Raw genomic sequence first — 16,291 nt, 5'->3', positions numbered from 1 at the left:
GAATTAAAGAGGTGAGGAAATCATTTTGGTTTCTGATCTAAGAAATGATCCTAATTGAAGAACTTTTGAAGATCTATTGTGTAGAGCATACATAGTGGGGAGGAGAAAGCTTTTTTAAGAGGGTGCTCAGAGTCAGAAAAGTAACTGCTCAAGCAACTAACTGAAAATAGTAGAAAACCTTTCCATAATACCTATGGTGATATTGAGGTAAATTATAAAATAGCTCTGTTCAAGTTGATTATTTAAAAAAAAACAAAAAACAAACAACAAAACCTTGAGGTAGTCTGATAAGTTTTATCAAGCTCTGGGCTACAATGGCTTTTGTGGTGCCTCATCATGCCAGGATGCCCTAGTGCAGAGATGGCTGTAGCAATGAGGCCAAACCAAACCAGCAAGACAACTGAAAAGCAAAGATTGGGCCTTAGTGGCTCTAGGCTGCTGACCATTCTGAGAAGAGATAGTGAAGAAACCAGTTCTGCTTCTGATTTAGCTATGTTGAAAAGGCCTGGATTACTATTTTTTTTTCCAAAGGCTCTAAAGACTAGTTATGGGTTTTATTATTAAGTGAAGAAACTTTTTTTTCAGAGAAAAGAAGGAAATGAATTTTATTTTAGGGAGAAGGGGGATTTGCTGGGTGTTTTCCAGGGAAGTCTGGGAAGGAGAATGTAATTAAATGGACCTTAAGAGATATAGGAATGCTGGGGAGGTAGGAACCGTCCTGTTCTTGTGGTAGTTAAAGCTTGTTTTTGAAGCACTGAGGACAGCTGAACCAAGTCCAATTTTCTGGGTTTAAGAAAATCCTTTCTGGGGGCTGGGAAGGTGGCTCAGTGGTAGAGCGCTTGCCTTGCATGCCTGAGGCCCTGGGTTTGATTCCCCAGCACCCTATAAGCAAAATGAAAAAAAAAGCCGGAAGTGGCGCTGTGGCTCAAGTGGTAGAGCGCTAGCCTGGAGCTGAAGAGCTGAGGGACAGTGCCCAGGCCCAGAGTTCAGGCCCCACAACTGGACCAAAAAAAGAAAAGAAAAGAAAAGAAAATCCTTTCTGGGCTGGAAGATGGCTCAGTGGTAGAGTGCTTGCCTCGCATGCATGAGGCCTTGGGTTCAATTCCTCAGAACCACATAAACAAAAAAAGCCAGAAGTGAGCACTGTGCTTAAGCTGAAGAACTGAGGGACAGCACTCAGGCCCATAGTTCAAGCTCCCAACCAACAAAAAAAAGAAAGCAAAGAAAAGAAAAAGAAAATCATTTCTATCCTCCAAATAACTTGGACAGATTGTATGGCTTACACATTCCAACCTAAGATTTTCTAGACTCTGCCTGAGGCAATCAATCATATCACTTTTAACATAGACAATCTAGTTGTTATTTAATAAATGCTGATTGGACATAGGATTTGTCAACACACTTTTACACACCTTCATCCTAGAAGGATATTTTTGTTACAATTGGGAGGAGAACACTTACCACTGAATTGGCTAATAAGTAGGGCATTGTAAGTGTGTATCAAGCTTATAATACAGGCAGAAAAAGGGAAGTTATTGAAAATTGGATCATGGAGGAAGTGAAAAACCCAGAGGAGTTTGTAGAATTCATGAAGTAGGTGAAAAGTTAAGTAATAATTAAAAATAGTAGGATAAATGATATCATGCATAATACAATGTAGCAACAAAGAAGATAAATAGATGGTCACCAGAGTTTTTTTTTTAATTTAGGTAAGAAAAAGTATTATATAACAGCATTGTTATAAGAGAAAGTGTTACCTCTGAGTCAACTGTTAAGATAGGGAGAAACTTGTTCTAAACAACTGTGACACATTACCTTCCATATTGCAACCTGAACTAGACAGTGCTTTTTTTTTTTTTAGACTTGTTTAGATAACAACTCCTTGTAAAAACACCAAAAGTATTCCAGTTCTTGTTTCTGGAGGATCAGTCTTAGGTATGCTCCTTGTATCTTAGGGCATATGTAGCAGCTTCTACCTTAAACCTGCTTATCTCCCAGGGTTTGGACATTAAATCTTAAAAGAGCTATATCAAGTGAAGCAAGTGACAAGCAGGAGGGAAAGCTATGTCCTCTTAATATATATAATATATATAAATTTGAAAACATCTATTTTCAAACATTTGAAACATTTCATCATTGGTAGAAGCTTTGCTTTGGTTGATAATGAGGATTCTGATGCACTTTAATAATTTAGGTTTTCTTGGAAAATTAAATAGCATTTAAAGACCAATATATTGAAGATTTAGACAAGTGTACTATTGATGTATATCCTTCTGATTCTGTGAAAAACTAAAATTAGAGATGAGGTATCTGAATCCATTACAGGTTGTAAAAATATTCTTGTTCTTTTTTTTTTTTTTTTTGGTGGGGGCACTGTCCCTCAGCTCTTCAGCTCAAGGCTAGCGTTCTACCCCTTGAGCCACAGAGCCACTTCTGGCTTTTTCTGCATATGTGGTGCTGAGGAATCGAACCCAGGGCCTCATGCAAGCAAGACAAGCACTCTACCATTAAGCCACCTTCCCAGCCCCCAAATTCCTGTAATTTATAATTTGAATCTACTACTTTATAGGCTATATATAACGTTCCTACCACCTAAATTATAATGTTGAGTTTTAAAAATTGAATGTAAGTATTTTAAGATCTTATACTTAATATGTTTTTTATATTTATCATTATATATTATATATAATTCTAATAAAATATTGTTTGCTTTAAAAAAAGAAGTGGACTTGTAAGTGTTAGCTATAAAATATGAACTGAGGCCTAGTTGCTTACATCTGTAATCCTTGCTACTCAGGGGGTTGAGATCCAGAGTATAGGGTTTGGGTTTGAAGCCTGCCTGGACAAAAAAAGCCTATGACTTTTTTTATTTCCAAAACAACCAGCAAAAATCAGAGTTGAAGATATGTCTTAAATTGTAGAGTGCTAACCTAGTAAGTATCAAGTCCTGAGTTTAAGCCTTAGTACCAGATATAACTATTTTGGGATTTTAATTAAGAATATGCATATAGTAAGGTTTTTAAGTATTTTAAAATAAAAATACAAGTAGAGTAGTCACATTACAAACCTTAAATATGCATTTAGCTGCAGCTACCAGAATATTAGAAAAACTGTGGCTTAATGCAATGAAAGAAATCTACAGGAAGTAGTGCTGTGGTTCAAGTGGTAGAGTGCTTGCCTTGTGCTGAAGAGCTCAGGGATAGCGCCCAGGTCCAAAGTTCAAGCCCCACAACCAATAAAGAGAGAGAGACAGAGAGAGAGAGAGAGAGACAGAGAGACAGAGACAGACAGAGACAGAGAGACCGAGAGAGAGACCGAGAGAGAAATCTATAGATGATACATAGGCCCAATAATAATGGTTAAAACAAAGCTTCTCAGGGCTGGGAAGGTGGCTCAGTGGTAGAGCGCTTGCCTTGCATGCATGAGGCCCTGGGTTAGATTCCTCAGCACCACATATACAGAACAAAGCTGGAAGTGGCACTGTGGCTCAAGTGGTAAAGCACTAGCCTTGAGCTGAAGAGCTAAGGGACAGTGCCCAGGCCCAGAGTTAAGGCCCCACGACAGACAAAAAAGAAAAAGAAAAAGAAAAGAAAGCTTCTCCTTTTTTCCTCCTCCCACCTCAGTGTGACTTTCCCCAATCATGGTGATGGCTTCTCCATCACCACAACTTTCACTACAAGTAAAAGGACAGGAAAGGCACACACACATGCGCGCGCGCGCACATACACACACACACACACATATACACACACACACACACCATTCTAGTTGGATCTGTCTCTTTTAAAGAATTTTTACAGTTTCTTCCATGTATACTTATTTTTTGCCCAGAACTGAGTCATGCAGCCACCCACTCAACTAGGAAAGTCTGCAAAGAAACAAAATCAAGATTCTAAAACTAAGACTGACCAATAGACTCTGGGTGATACCTGGACAACCACAAGAAGAATAAAATGTATTAGAATCCAAGTCAATGGAGGATAGTAGTAACAATAAAGTTGTAAGCGATCCAAGGAAAGACAAGAAACACAGAAAGATTTAACTGGAAATCACAGGAAACCAAAAACATCAAGACAAGATGAAAAAAAAAAAAAAAGCGAACTTACGACATAAACCTACTGTAAGATAGACTCCCAAATAAAATGATTTCCATCTGTTTATGAGAGTAACATTCCAAAAAAGGAAAAAGCCCAAATTAATAAAGAAAAATTGAAAATAAAGGGGATATTAAAAAAAAATCCAGGGCTGGGAATATGGCTTAGTGATAGAGTGCTTGCCTAACATGCAGGAAGCCCTGGGTTCAATTCCTCAGTACCACATAAACAGAAAAGGCTAGAAGTGGTACAGTGGCTTAAATAGTAGGGTACTAGCCTTGCACAAAAGAAAAGAAGCTCAGGGACAGTGCCCAAGCCCTGAGGTCAAGCCCCAGGACTGGAAAAAAAAAAGATCATAGCCAGGAACCAGTGATTTATACCTATAATCCTAGCTATTCAGGAGGCTGAGACCTAGAGGATCAAGGCTCAAAGCCAGCCTAAGTAGAAAAGTCTGCAAGATTTGATCTTCAATCAACTAGAAAAATGTTAGAATGGAGGTGTGGCTCAAGTGGTAGAGCACCAATGATGAGTGAAAAAGCTACGCAAAAATGAGAAAGCCATGAGTTTAAGCCCTAGGACTGACACACACACACACAAATCTGTATCAAAGAGAACTTTAGAAGTAAGACAGTAACAGGAATGGAGGCATTTATATTTATTTGTTTAGCAATTATGTATAGTTAAAGAAAATGTAGCCAGGTGCTGGTGGCTCATGCTTGTAATCCTAGTTACTTAAGAGGCTGAGATCTGAGGATCTTGGTTCAAAGCCAGCTTGGGCAGGTTTATCTCCAATTAAACACCAGAAAACAGGAAGGGATGGTATGGCTCAAGTGGTAGAGTGCTTGCATGAGGTGAAGAGCTGAGGGACAGCACCTAGGCCCAAAGTTCAGGCCCCATGAATGACAAGAAGGAAGGAAGGAAGGAAGGAAGGAGAAATATAATATTGTTTGAGAAAACACACTGGCAGGTTTAGAAATAAAGTGAATTGATACCTTGAATTTGGTCTTAAAGGAGTTAGAGGAAAATGTGTTCATATGTAATACAAAAAAAAGAAAGAATATAAATAGTAAACTAAATGTAGCAAAGTTAAAAGCTGGATAAAAGGTATATGGGATTTTATCTTGCTATCCTGAAGCTCTCCAAATAAGGATAAAATTAAATCATTCAAGAAAAGGAAAAAGGAAGAGTGGATTAAAGGAGGAAGGGACGGTGGGAGTAGGGAAGAAAGGGGACAAAGGGAGGAAAGAAGGGAAGCAAATTTATCCTAGTAATGCAATGGTGTCCTCAGACTGGAAATTCAAATGAACAAACTAAGTGGAAAAAAAATCCTGAGATCATTTGAACAGAAGCAGAAAAAAAAATCAATTGGCGAAAGTGAACATCCATTCAATATAAAAATCTCTTAGCAATGGATAAAGGATATCAACCCACCACCACAATTAACAACACATTTTCGTTAATATCTCCAATGTCTTCTGGCTCTAGTAGTGGGCAGCAGAATGCATTCACTTAGCACCAATTGCAAGCTTGGCTCTAAAGCAATTCAGTTACCAGCTGTGGTAATTCCTGTTCTCCATCTCCCATCCTACCTCTTTCGGAGACTGCCAACTTGGACGGACTCTCCCACTCCAGGCAGTAGCATACAAAGTTTCTCAGTTTGTTCTAATACCTTTGTTTTTCCCCCTTTTCCCTTCCTCCTCCTCCTTCTCTTCCTCCTCCTGCTCAGCCACCTCTTCATCCTCTTCTTTCTCTTCCTTCTCTTTGTTCTCCTCCTCCTCTTTTTTGGGAGGTTCTCAGTTTGAACTTAGTGCTTCACACTTGCTAGGCAGGTGCCCTACCATTTGAGCCACTCCCCCAGCCCCTGTTTTATCATTTATTAACTGGAGTTTTGTTTTGTCAGTCCTGGGGCTTGAACTCAAGGCCTGGGCACTGTCCCTGAGCTTCTTTTCCTCAAGGCTAGCACTCTATTACTTAAATCACAGCACCACTTCAGGCATTTTCTGTTTATGTGGTACTGAGGAATCAAACCCAGGGCTTTCTTCATGGTAGGCAAGCACTCTACCACTAAGCCACATTCCCAGCCCTAACTGCTGTTTTTAAACTGTACCTTTAATTTTAATAGACAAGCACACCGACTTGCTGTAGTTTACAAGTTTGTATTTTATTTAAGAAATCCTTCCCTATACTGAGAACTCTCACCCTGTATGATCTTGTAATCTTAAATCTGTCCTCTTTTCCTTTCACACTTAGATCTTTTATCCATCATTAATTTTACAGCAACCATCAGAAGACATTTTTTTTTTGGTTTTGGTTTTGGTTTTTTTTTGACACAGGGAATTGCTATCAAGAACCCACTGGCTTCAGACATATTATGTAACCCAGGTTGGACTTGAATTTGTGGTTTGCTTTTAATCCTCCCACTTCAGCTTCCAGAGTGCTGGGATTACAGGCACGTAGGACCATAATCACATGTATTTACTAGCAACCGAGGCAAGACAAACTTTCCATAAAGGCTCAAAGATTATCCCAGCCAGGTGCTGTGGCTCAATCATGTAATCCTATCTACTTGGGAGGCAGAGATTGGAGGATTGGAGATTCAAGTCTGCTAGGGCTAAAAAGTCACAAGAGTCTGTCTCAACCAGTGTCTCTGTGAGGTGATGTATACCTGTCATTCTATCGATGCAGACAAGCACAAATGGGAGGATCACAGTACAGGCTGGTCTAGGCATAAAGTGAGACCCTACCTCAAAAGATAGCCAACGCAGGGGCTGGGAAGGTGGCTCAGTGGTAGAGCGCTTGCCTTGCATGCACAAGGCCCTGGGTTCGATTCCTCAGCATCACATAAGCAGAAAAAGCTGGAAGTAGTGCCATGGCTCAAGTGGTAGAGCACTAGCCTTGAGCTGAAGAACTGAGGGACAGAGCCCAGGCCCAGAGTTCAGTGCCCATGATGGACAAAAAGAAAAAGATAGCCAACACAAAAAGTCTGGTAGAGTAGCTCAGATGGTAGAGCACCTGTCTAGCAAGCACAAGGCCCTGAGTTCAAACCCCTCCCCCTCCACACACACACACACACACACACACACACACACATAAAAGATAATTCCTGTAGAATGAAAAAGATCAGAATTCCAGGCCTCAAATTACCAAGTGTCTTAATTCCCTAAAGTCAATACAAACAACCAACAAAAGAAACATTCTTCTATTCTTAATCATCTCTGCCCTTAGGCTGGAACCAACCTTTAAGAAAGTTTGAATCTCAGTCTCTGCTCACCTATTCTGGATCCCTGACTGACTTCTACTGCTGGGTAGGACAATGACTCTAAGACACATGGGTTCCTGGGAGAAGCTTAACCAAAAGGATGCTGGAATTCCAGGGAACTGAGTTTGGAGAAAAGGTTCACAACAAATGGGAGCCTCTTACCAACTGAAGAATGGATGTACAGAGATTCAGGAAGTAACGGAGTACCCGCAGGGCCCTGTATTTCTTTCTGGCCAGGGCCCTTCGCAGGTCCAACAGCTCATAGCAGTAATTAGGGTCATTGGGCAGCCAGGACACAGTGTGAAGCTCCTGCAGAAGCCTGGAAGCAAGGGATGAGTTCATTAGAGGTAGCTCCTTAGACACCTGTGGTCTCTTCTTAGGCCAAGACCTGTTTACACCAAACTATGCAAATGTGTGCAAAGATAATGAAAATCCCAGTGCTCAGCAGTGACAGATCTTCTTCAGAGTTCTCTGGAAGAGTTCAAGCCTAGGAAGGTGCTAGCTGAGGAAGTGTTTGGGGGGAAAAAAAAGTAAGATATGTGAGGGTGTTTATATCTCTCTCTTCCAGGAGAAAGGATCAAACAGATCCTAAGTTCTGGCTAGGAGGAAGAGACAAATGAGGTTTTTTTCCTTGGAATAAAGGAAATGCAGACTCTCAAAGTCCAGGCTGACAGGTAGTCTTATAACCCCAGGCGATTAAATTGCAACTTCTGATATCCACTTTCCCCATTATTCCTAGAGAACTGCATACCTTTAAAACATTCTTGACACGTATGAAGAAATTTTTTTGTTTTGTTTTGTTTTGGTTTTGGTCAGTTGTGGGGCTTGAACTCAGGGCCTGGATGCTGTTGCTGAGCACTTTTTGCTCAAGGCTAGAGCTCTACTACTTTGAGCCACAATTCCACTTTCAGCTTTTTGGGTGATGAATTAGAGATAGGAGTCTTATGGGGACTTTTCTGCTTGGACTGGCTTCAAACTGCAATCCTCAGATCTCAGCCTCCTGAATAGTTAGGATTACAAGTGTGAGTACCAGTACCTGGGCTCAAAATTTTGTCTTTTACTCAGTGGAGACTAAGCAGCCATTGGCTCTGTCACTTTGTATCCACAATTGCATTTTAATTCACATTAGCATTACAGGGGCAGAAATCTTTTTGTTAAAAAAAAAAAAGTGCCAGTACTGGAGTTTAAGCTCAGGACCTTGTTGCTGTCTCTTAGCTTTTTCACTCGAGGCTGGCGCTCTACCTTTTGAACCACAGCTGACTTCTGGCTTTTGGGTGGTGAATTGGACATAAGAGTCTCATGGATTCATGGTCTGGGTTGGCTTTGAACTGTAATCCTCAGACCTTAGCCTCCTGAGTTGATAGGGTTATAGGCATGAGCCACTGGTGCCAGGCAGAGCAGAAATCTTTATCTTATTTTGCAGATCAGTAAACTAAGCCACAAAGAGCAAAGTGCTTTACTAGTTTTCAGAATCTAAATTCAGATATATCCACACTCCCAAGTCCTTACATTTGTAATCAGGCAAGACTGGAGGATGGAAACTGCCTAGAGCAGAGATTGCAAACTGGCAATGATGTGTCCATTTTAGACTGAAAAAAAAATCTAGTATATGCCACTAACGAGTTGGTTGGCACATATTTTAATTAAAACTTGAGCCAAATGGTTAAAATTAAGAAATTTCACCACCAAATGTGGACTTCCAAGAAATCCTGAAAAAGAAAAGGAGCTGATCACACTACATCTGTCCTCTCAAATGACAGCAGTTTGTTGGACCTGAGTAGTGACTGTCCTCTTCAGATATAGTCTCCAGGCTACAGCCTCCAGGGTCTCTTATGTCTTCCCTTACCCACTGCATTCCTTCAATGCTTTCAGCTCAGAAGCTGAGTTGGGAACTATGAGTTGGGAAGAGTAGCTGCAGCCTCATAAGGGGAAGGGAAGGAAGCACTGAAAATAAGAATAGCCAATCTGTGTGTCTGTGTCTGTGTTGGTACTGAGGCTTGAACTCAGGGCCTGGGCTCTGCCCCTTAGCTTTTTTCACTCAAGGCTGGCAATCTATTCATTGAGCCACAGATCAGAGATAAGAATCTCACAGACTTTTCTTCCCAGGCTGGCTTCAAAATGAGATCCTCTCAGATCTTGGACTTGAAACTTAATTGCTCAACATTTGGGTCAAGCTGATGTGGAAAAGCATGTAACTACCTACATGTATGTTCAGAATATATAATTTCTGGGGAAAAAGGTTCTTTAAGATTATATAACTACAGTCATATTTTGTATATGTGGTAGGAAAAAGGTGAGAAGGATATGTTCATAGTAATTATGAGTGATGAGATTCAAAGACTTAGTTTTCATTGTGCTTTTTTGTACTTTCTAAAATGTTTTCCAAAACATTTTCTTTCTTTCTTTCCTTCTTTTTTTCCTTCTTTCTTTCTTTCCTTTCTTTTTTTTTTCTGTCAGTCATGGGGCCTCACCTCTGGGCCTGGGCACTGTCCCTCAGCTCTTCAGCTCAAGGCTAGTGCTCTACCACTTGATATGCAGTGCTACTTCTGGCTTTTCCTGCTTATGTGGTGCTGAGGAATCGAATCCAGGGCCTCATGCATGCAAGGCAAGCGCTCTACCACTGAGCCACCTTCCCAGACCCTCTTTCTTTTTTGAGTCAGGATCTTGCTTCATTTCTCAGGCTAGCTTGGAACTTACAATCCTTCTTCACCTTTCAAGTTCTGGGATTATAGTTGTATGTCATCATGCTTAGCAGTCAAAATAATTTTTAAAAATCTACTGAAGTTGTGGGGCTTTGTTTGTTTACTGTTTTATCTCAGTATTGGGGCTTGAACTCAGGACCTCTGAGCTCTGGTTTGGCTTTACCCCTACTGGCTAGTGAGTCTATCACTTGAGTCATGACTCCTATTCTGGCTTTTTGCTGGTTAATTGGAGATAACTATCTCACAGACTTTCCTGTCTGGGCTGGATTCAAATTATGATCCTCAGATCTCAGCCTTCTGAGTAGCTAGGATTACAGGGGTGAGCCACTGGATGCCTGGCTGAAGTTGTATTTTTAATAAGTTACCTGCTAATGTGGAGTAACCCAGCTCCAAAGTGGGGCACAGCGGAGAGCAGTTGAGTCCCTAGGAGAGTCTGGATCTGATGCAGTACGAGCAACTTCACGTTCTTCTTCCAACTACAGATTAGAGGTCAGTGACAATAAGCTGTGGCTCCCAAGCATTTTCCATCCACATCCCACCCCCATTATCACCCACCTACCAGGCCAAGGCCTTGCGTAAGAGGCAATACTTAAAGAACGGAATGAACTGGAGCTGTTGCCAGAGAACAGAGTGACGATGCCAGGTACCCAGCGTCATGGCCTCACTGCCATCCAGTGGATGTACATACAGCACCCCAAAGGGAGAGAAGATGTAGTGTTCAGGATTCACCTTGTTATGTGGCACTACTATCAGATCATAAGGCCTATTCACACAAAAACAAATTTTAAAAAGTTTCTAATCAGTAAGTTGGACAAGTCAAACTCACAAAGACAAACACAGCATATTTTCACTCCTGTGGAATCTAGATTAAAATCTAGACTAAAAATAATATTCAGTTGGGGCTGGTTGCCAGTAGCTTATGCCTGTAATCCTAGCTACTCAGAAGGCTGAGATCTGAGGATTGTGATTCAAAGCCAGCCTGGGCAGAAAAGTCCCTGTGAATCTCTTATCTCCAAACCATTCAAAAACTGGAAGTGGCACTGTGGCTCAAGAGGTGGAGCCCTAGCCTTGAGCACAAAGAGGCTCAGGGTCAGCGCCCAGGCCCTGAGTTTAAGCCCACAACTGACCAAAAAAAAATTTTTAATTAGGGGAAATATTATTGGGGAAAAACCAGCAGGAGGTGGGAAGGAGGAAAAGAGAAAGTAACTGAGGGAGAATATGACTAAAGTATATTGTAGGCACATATGAAATTCATGATAAAAGCCACTTAAAATTTTGTAAGAGATCTGGACATAATACCTCATAACTGGAATTTTAGCTACTCAAGAATTTGAGATATGAGGATCAAAATGTGGAAACAGACTAGACAGACAAATCTGAGAGAGTTTTATTTCTAATTAAGTAGTAAAAATCTGCAAAAGCCAGGACTGAAGGCTGGTTCAAATGGTAGAGCACCAGCTGTGAACCAAAAAGCAGAGACAGACAGAGCTCAGGGCCCTAAGTTCAAGTTCAGTGCCAGCACAAAACAAAATTTGAAGGAAGATTTTTTTTTTACAAAGGGAGGCTGTGGGAATAAGAAAGAGCAATAGAAGAAAGGAATACAGAGTATATTATATGTGTATATGGCACTTTCACAATGTGACTGCTCACCTTGTGTAATATAAGTATACAAGAATTTTGTAATTCTTAAGACAATAGATATATAATTTAAAAGAAATACTTTGAATTCTATTTAAAATAGGATCACAAAAATATTTAGGAATATGTTTAATAAATAAAGCAAAAAAGTTGAGATCAACAAGGAACCAAAGAGGTGTGTGCATATTTCAATGACAAAACAAAATTGAGGCAGACCAAAGAGGATGCAGGGAGAAAGGCTGAGGAAAGTAGAGAGAAAAGAAAGAGGGCAAAGTGATTTTTCAAACCAGACAGATGAAAGGAATAATAGGAAGAAGAAATGTAAGCCTAGGATAAACAAGAAGAAAATGGTACCCTACTCTGTTCTAAGTTCATATGTCAGGTTCTTATAGCCCATCAAATTTAAGACACAGTTGACTGCCAGTGGCAATAGTATTTTATGAAAAAATAAAGTTAAAAAATGTTTCCATTGTGAGACTGCATCACATTTTCTGAAATGTGTCCATGTGAGAAAAGGTGTCATCTTAATAGTGGGTACGAGGGCCTGAGGGGGGTATGTTGGAGGGAGGGTACAGAGGGGATAATTAACGGTATGGTACAAAGGTGAAACTGGACAGGAGAAATATTTTATAATGTTCTATTGTACAATAGGAAAACTACTTCTAACAACAGTTAATTGAATATTTCCAGTCATTAATTGAACTTTTCTAGTAGAAAGTGTTTTAAATGCTCCCACCACAAAGAACCGGTACATGATTAAGGTGACAAGCATGCCAACAACGGTGATCTGATCAATACACATCATACATAGATACTGAACTATCACACTGCACCCCATAAATATGTACAATGATTATCAAATAAAAAATCCAGGGCTTAGTGGTAGTGCTTGCCTAGGCTTATGTGGCTTAGTGGTAGTGCTTGCCTAGCATACATAAAGCCCTGTATTCAATTCCTCAGTATCACATAAACAGCAAAAGCTAGAATTGGCACTGTGGCTCAAGTGGTAAAGCTCTAGCCTTGAGTGAAAGAAGCTCAAGGACAGGGCCCAGGTCCTGAGTTCAAGCCCCAGAACTGGCAAAAAAAAATCCAAAATCTATTTTCAAAAAGGGATGTAATTTAAATTTAATGGGAGAAAGTAAATGAATGCCTTTGGTCATACGGAAGGACTTTTTTTTTTTTTGATAGACCTAGAGATAAAATAAAACCAGGAAGCAGAAGTTAAAAGAACCAAAAAAACCCCCAAAGGATTCAGTCTAAGGAAATGGATGGTTTCGGAAGATAAATGCTTCCCTGGCACTAAAGATTTAAATATCTGATTACTGCCTTGGAGTTGGAAAGCAAACAAATAACAAAACACTCTTGAATATGCTTTGGAGGCTAGGACCAAACATCTTCCTCATCCTAGAATATAAAGAAGAGAGAAGTGTGAGGAAGACAAAAAAAAGGATGATGAAAACAAATGGCAGCAACAGCAAATGAGAAACAAAGAGGATGGGTGAGGAGGAAGCTGCTGAGAAGAGATGGGGTGGTGGGAAAACTAGGAGACAGAAGAGGGTTACTGGGAGAAAGAAGTAGGGACAGGAACAGGTGCAGGGAGACAGGAGGAAAGGAAATAGTGTGGGAGGAGGTCAGAAAGAAAGAAAGAAACATAAAAGGGGTCTGGGCTATGGCTCTTACTTAAAGAGGCGATTGGGAGCCACATTGAGGTAGAGGAAGTGTATGGTCCTCAGGTACTTCTCGGTCTTCATGATGGCCAACACCTGACTAGCTGGGTAGGAAAACTCATGCAGGAAGCCAATACTTCTCCCTGGGAGGGATTTTTGAGGAATTTCATAGTCCAACTGAGACCTATATGACAAAAAGCCAGAGGAAGAAAGCAGACCAAAAGGTCAGATACCTAGAGATGGCCGTAGCCAGTGATGGTCTATGAAAGAAGGAGCTAGAACAGGTGCCTGAGGTGATGTGATGCTGTGTGATACTGCCAGAGCCCCTCAACCAGCTACTCATATGGACATGTAAATACCCTGTTTATTTCTTTCTTTCCTTTAATTTTTTTTTTTTCTGTCAGTCGTGGGGCTTGAACTCTGGGCCTGGACGCTGTCCCTCAGCTCTTCAGCTCAAGGTAAATGCTCTATCACTTGAGCCATAGTGCCACTTCTGGTATTCTGGTGGTTAACTGGAGATAAAAGTCTCATGGACTTTCCTACCTAGGCTGGCTTTGAACCATGGTCCTCAGATCTCAGACTCCTGAGTAGCTAGGATTATAGGTGTGAGCCACCAGCTCCCAGCTCCCAGTTTCTTTCTCATACATGAATAACAACACTGGATTAATTGTAATTATAACAAATTATAGGGAAATTGGGAGGGAGGGAAGGGGTAACATTGTCCAAAAAGAAACATACTGTTTACCTGACTTTGGAAAGCCAAGCTATTTCCTGCAACTTTGGTTTCCTGATGGTGGACTTTTTTTTTTTTTGCCAGTCCTGGGGCCTGGGCACTATCCCTGAGTTTCTTTTGCTCAAGGCTAGCATTCTACCACTTGAGCCACAGTGCCACTTCTGGCTTTTGCTGTTTATGTGGTCCTGGGGAATCAAACCCAGGCCTTCATGCATGCTAGGCAAGCACTCTACCACTAAGCCACATTCCCAGCCCAGACTTTTGACTTTCAATTGCTGCCTTCCCTGTGGGGATTAACACTGAGATGCTGTTTTCTTGTTTTTCATTAAAAAACAAAAACAAAAAAAAACGGGGCTCAGAAAACTTGCCCTGGGGGCTGGGAAGGTGGCTCAGTGGTAGAGTGCTTGCCTTGCATGCATGAGGCCCTGGGTTCAATTCCCCAGCACCACATAGGCAAAAAGAAAAAAAGCTGGAAGTGGCACTGTGGCTCAAGTGGTAGCGCACTAGCCTTGAGCTGAAGAGCTGAGGGACAGCACCCAAGCCCAAGGTTAAGGCCCCACGACCAACACAAAACAAAACAAAACCTCACTGGATCAGTCTCACAAACATCAGCTCAGCTTGGGGTTAGAGTAATTGGTGAGAGGCACAGTGAACTGGCTAGAGACATTTTAGAGGCCTTCTGGGTACTCACGAATGGATTTCTTTTTTTCCCCTGATCAAAGTCCCAGACCAGACCATTCACTCACTTACTTGGTCTGTTTGTCAACATATGAGTCTGGGTAGTCAGTGTCACTGCTTTCATACTGCACAGGGATGTTGGTTGCCAGGGCCAAGGGCAGGAGACTAAGGCCATCCAGCCAATGGGTCTCTTCTAGGGCTACTTCAGCACCAACAATGCCCAGGCAGTGCTGAAACTCACGCAGTGTCAATGGTCGTGACCATGTGGCCAATTCCTTCTTTTTTTGTCCCCCACTCCACTGGGCCTGCAAGAAAGAGCAGGCAGGGCAAGGGGACTCTCGATGGAATCTCTTCTTCCTAGGAGAGCAGTCAACATGGGAGGCATAGCGTAACAGAGAGCTGTCTGGAGGAAAGGCCTTGTCTATGGCATCTAGCAGGTCCAGGTGGACTTGGACTTGCACCCTGGGTGCCCAACAGTAAAGCTGTTCCAGGAAAGGCAGCAAATCAAGACAATTGGCTAGTATCTCACGATATGGAGGCAACAGACCTAGTACTGCATGCAGGTATCGCCAAGCTGCAGAGCTGCCATCCTGCAGCACAGCTGAGAACAGAGCTCTGATCTCAGCAATCAGGAGCTCCAGCAGTGTAGACGTTTCTATTTCCTTCAGGAATTGCCTTCGTTTCTTCTTAGAGGTCCGGGGCCGTTCATCGCTGTCCAGAGACTCTCTGGTATCAGTCAAAGACCGACCAGTAGACACTGTTGCCTTCTCTTTCTCCAGATAAAGGAGATGAATGTTCAATTGCTGTCGAAGTGACCTGGCCCACAGCTCAGGGTCCAAATGCCAGTCCCAAGCGCTCTGCTGCTGGTCCGCACCTGCATGGCCCAGCCCAGAAGAGAGGTAGGAAAAGAGCCCTCAAGTTCTGGGCCAGGTTAAGGGAGTTGTGTGGAAAGGAAGAAAAACCCATCTACAATAAGGAAATGGATGGAGCTGTAAGGCAGAGCCAGATTAGAGGATGGTGAGACCTTCACAATCTCCCAACTGTTTCCCCAAACACTAGGAAGAAAAGGTCCTGGTGAGCTGAGGGAGCTCTACCTGGTGCAACAGTTCCTCCCTCCCTCCCAGGGTTCCTCACCTGGCTTAAGAGATGTCGGAATCAAGGGACGGGGCAAGGGAAAGGTCTGCTGATGAGGTTTCATTGGGCAGCGTCTGTGGGAGAAATGAATGAACTTAGATTTGGGTCCGGTGCATGGGCTCACCTTAATCACAGTCATCCACACAAAGAGGCTGTGTGGCAGGTGCCATACCTTGGAGAGGCACACCGACACACAAAGTGGAAGCAGGCAATCACCTTGAAGACTCAGAGACAGCAAAGCTCCAGCCCCTTGACGCCTTTGCCAGCAGGTTGGGAAGATCTTAAGGACCGGAAGCCCAGGAGCCCACACAATATCAACTTTGGTTGGGAGACGATGGGGAGGCCTGGAGAAAGAAAAAGCAAAGGAATGGGGCAGGAGAGGAAAG

The 16,291-nt window shown here is 42.0% G+C and overlaps 1 protein-coding gene across 1 annotated transcript in view; it reads right to left on the bottom strand.

The window, feature by feature from the left end:
- Dnhd1 (dynein heavy chain domain 1) overlaps nt 1-16,044 on the bottom strand; it is a 71,333-nt gene extending 55,289 nt beyond the window's left edge. Inside the window, 7 exon segments of the mRNA XM_013035593.1 lie at nt 7,516-7,672; nt 10,421-10,531; nt 10,615-10,818; nt 13,374-13,544; nt 14,844-15,645; nt 15,906-15,909; nt 16,030-16,044. Of these exon segments, the coding sequence (XP_012891047.1) occupies nt 7,516-7,672; nt 10,421-10,531; nt 10,615-10,818; nt 13,374-13,544; nt 14,844-15,645; nt 15,906-15,909; nt 16,030-16,044 (1,464 nt within the window).
- Nucleotides 16,045-16,291: the final 247 nt, after the last annotated feature.

The sequence above is a fragment of the Dipodomys ordii genome, unplaced genomic scaffold, assembly GCF_000151885.1.
Source record: "Dipodomys ordii isolate 6190 unplaced genomic scaffold, Dord_2.0 Scaffold216, whole genome shotgun sequence".
NCBI lineage: Eukaryota > Metazoa > Chordata > Mammalia > Rodentia > Heteromyidae > Dipodomys > Dipodomys ordii.
This window is presented reverse-complemented; position numbering and strand designations above follow the sequence as displayed.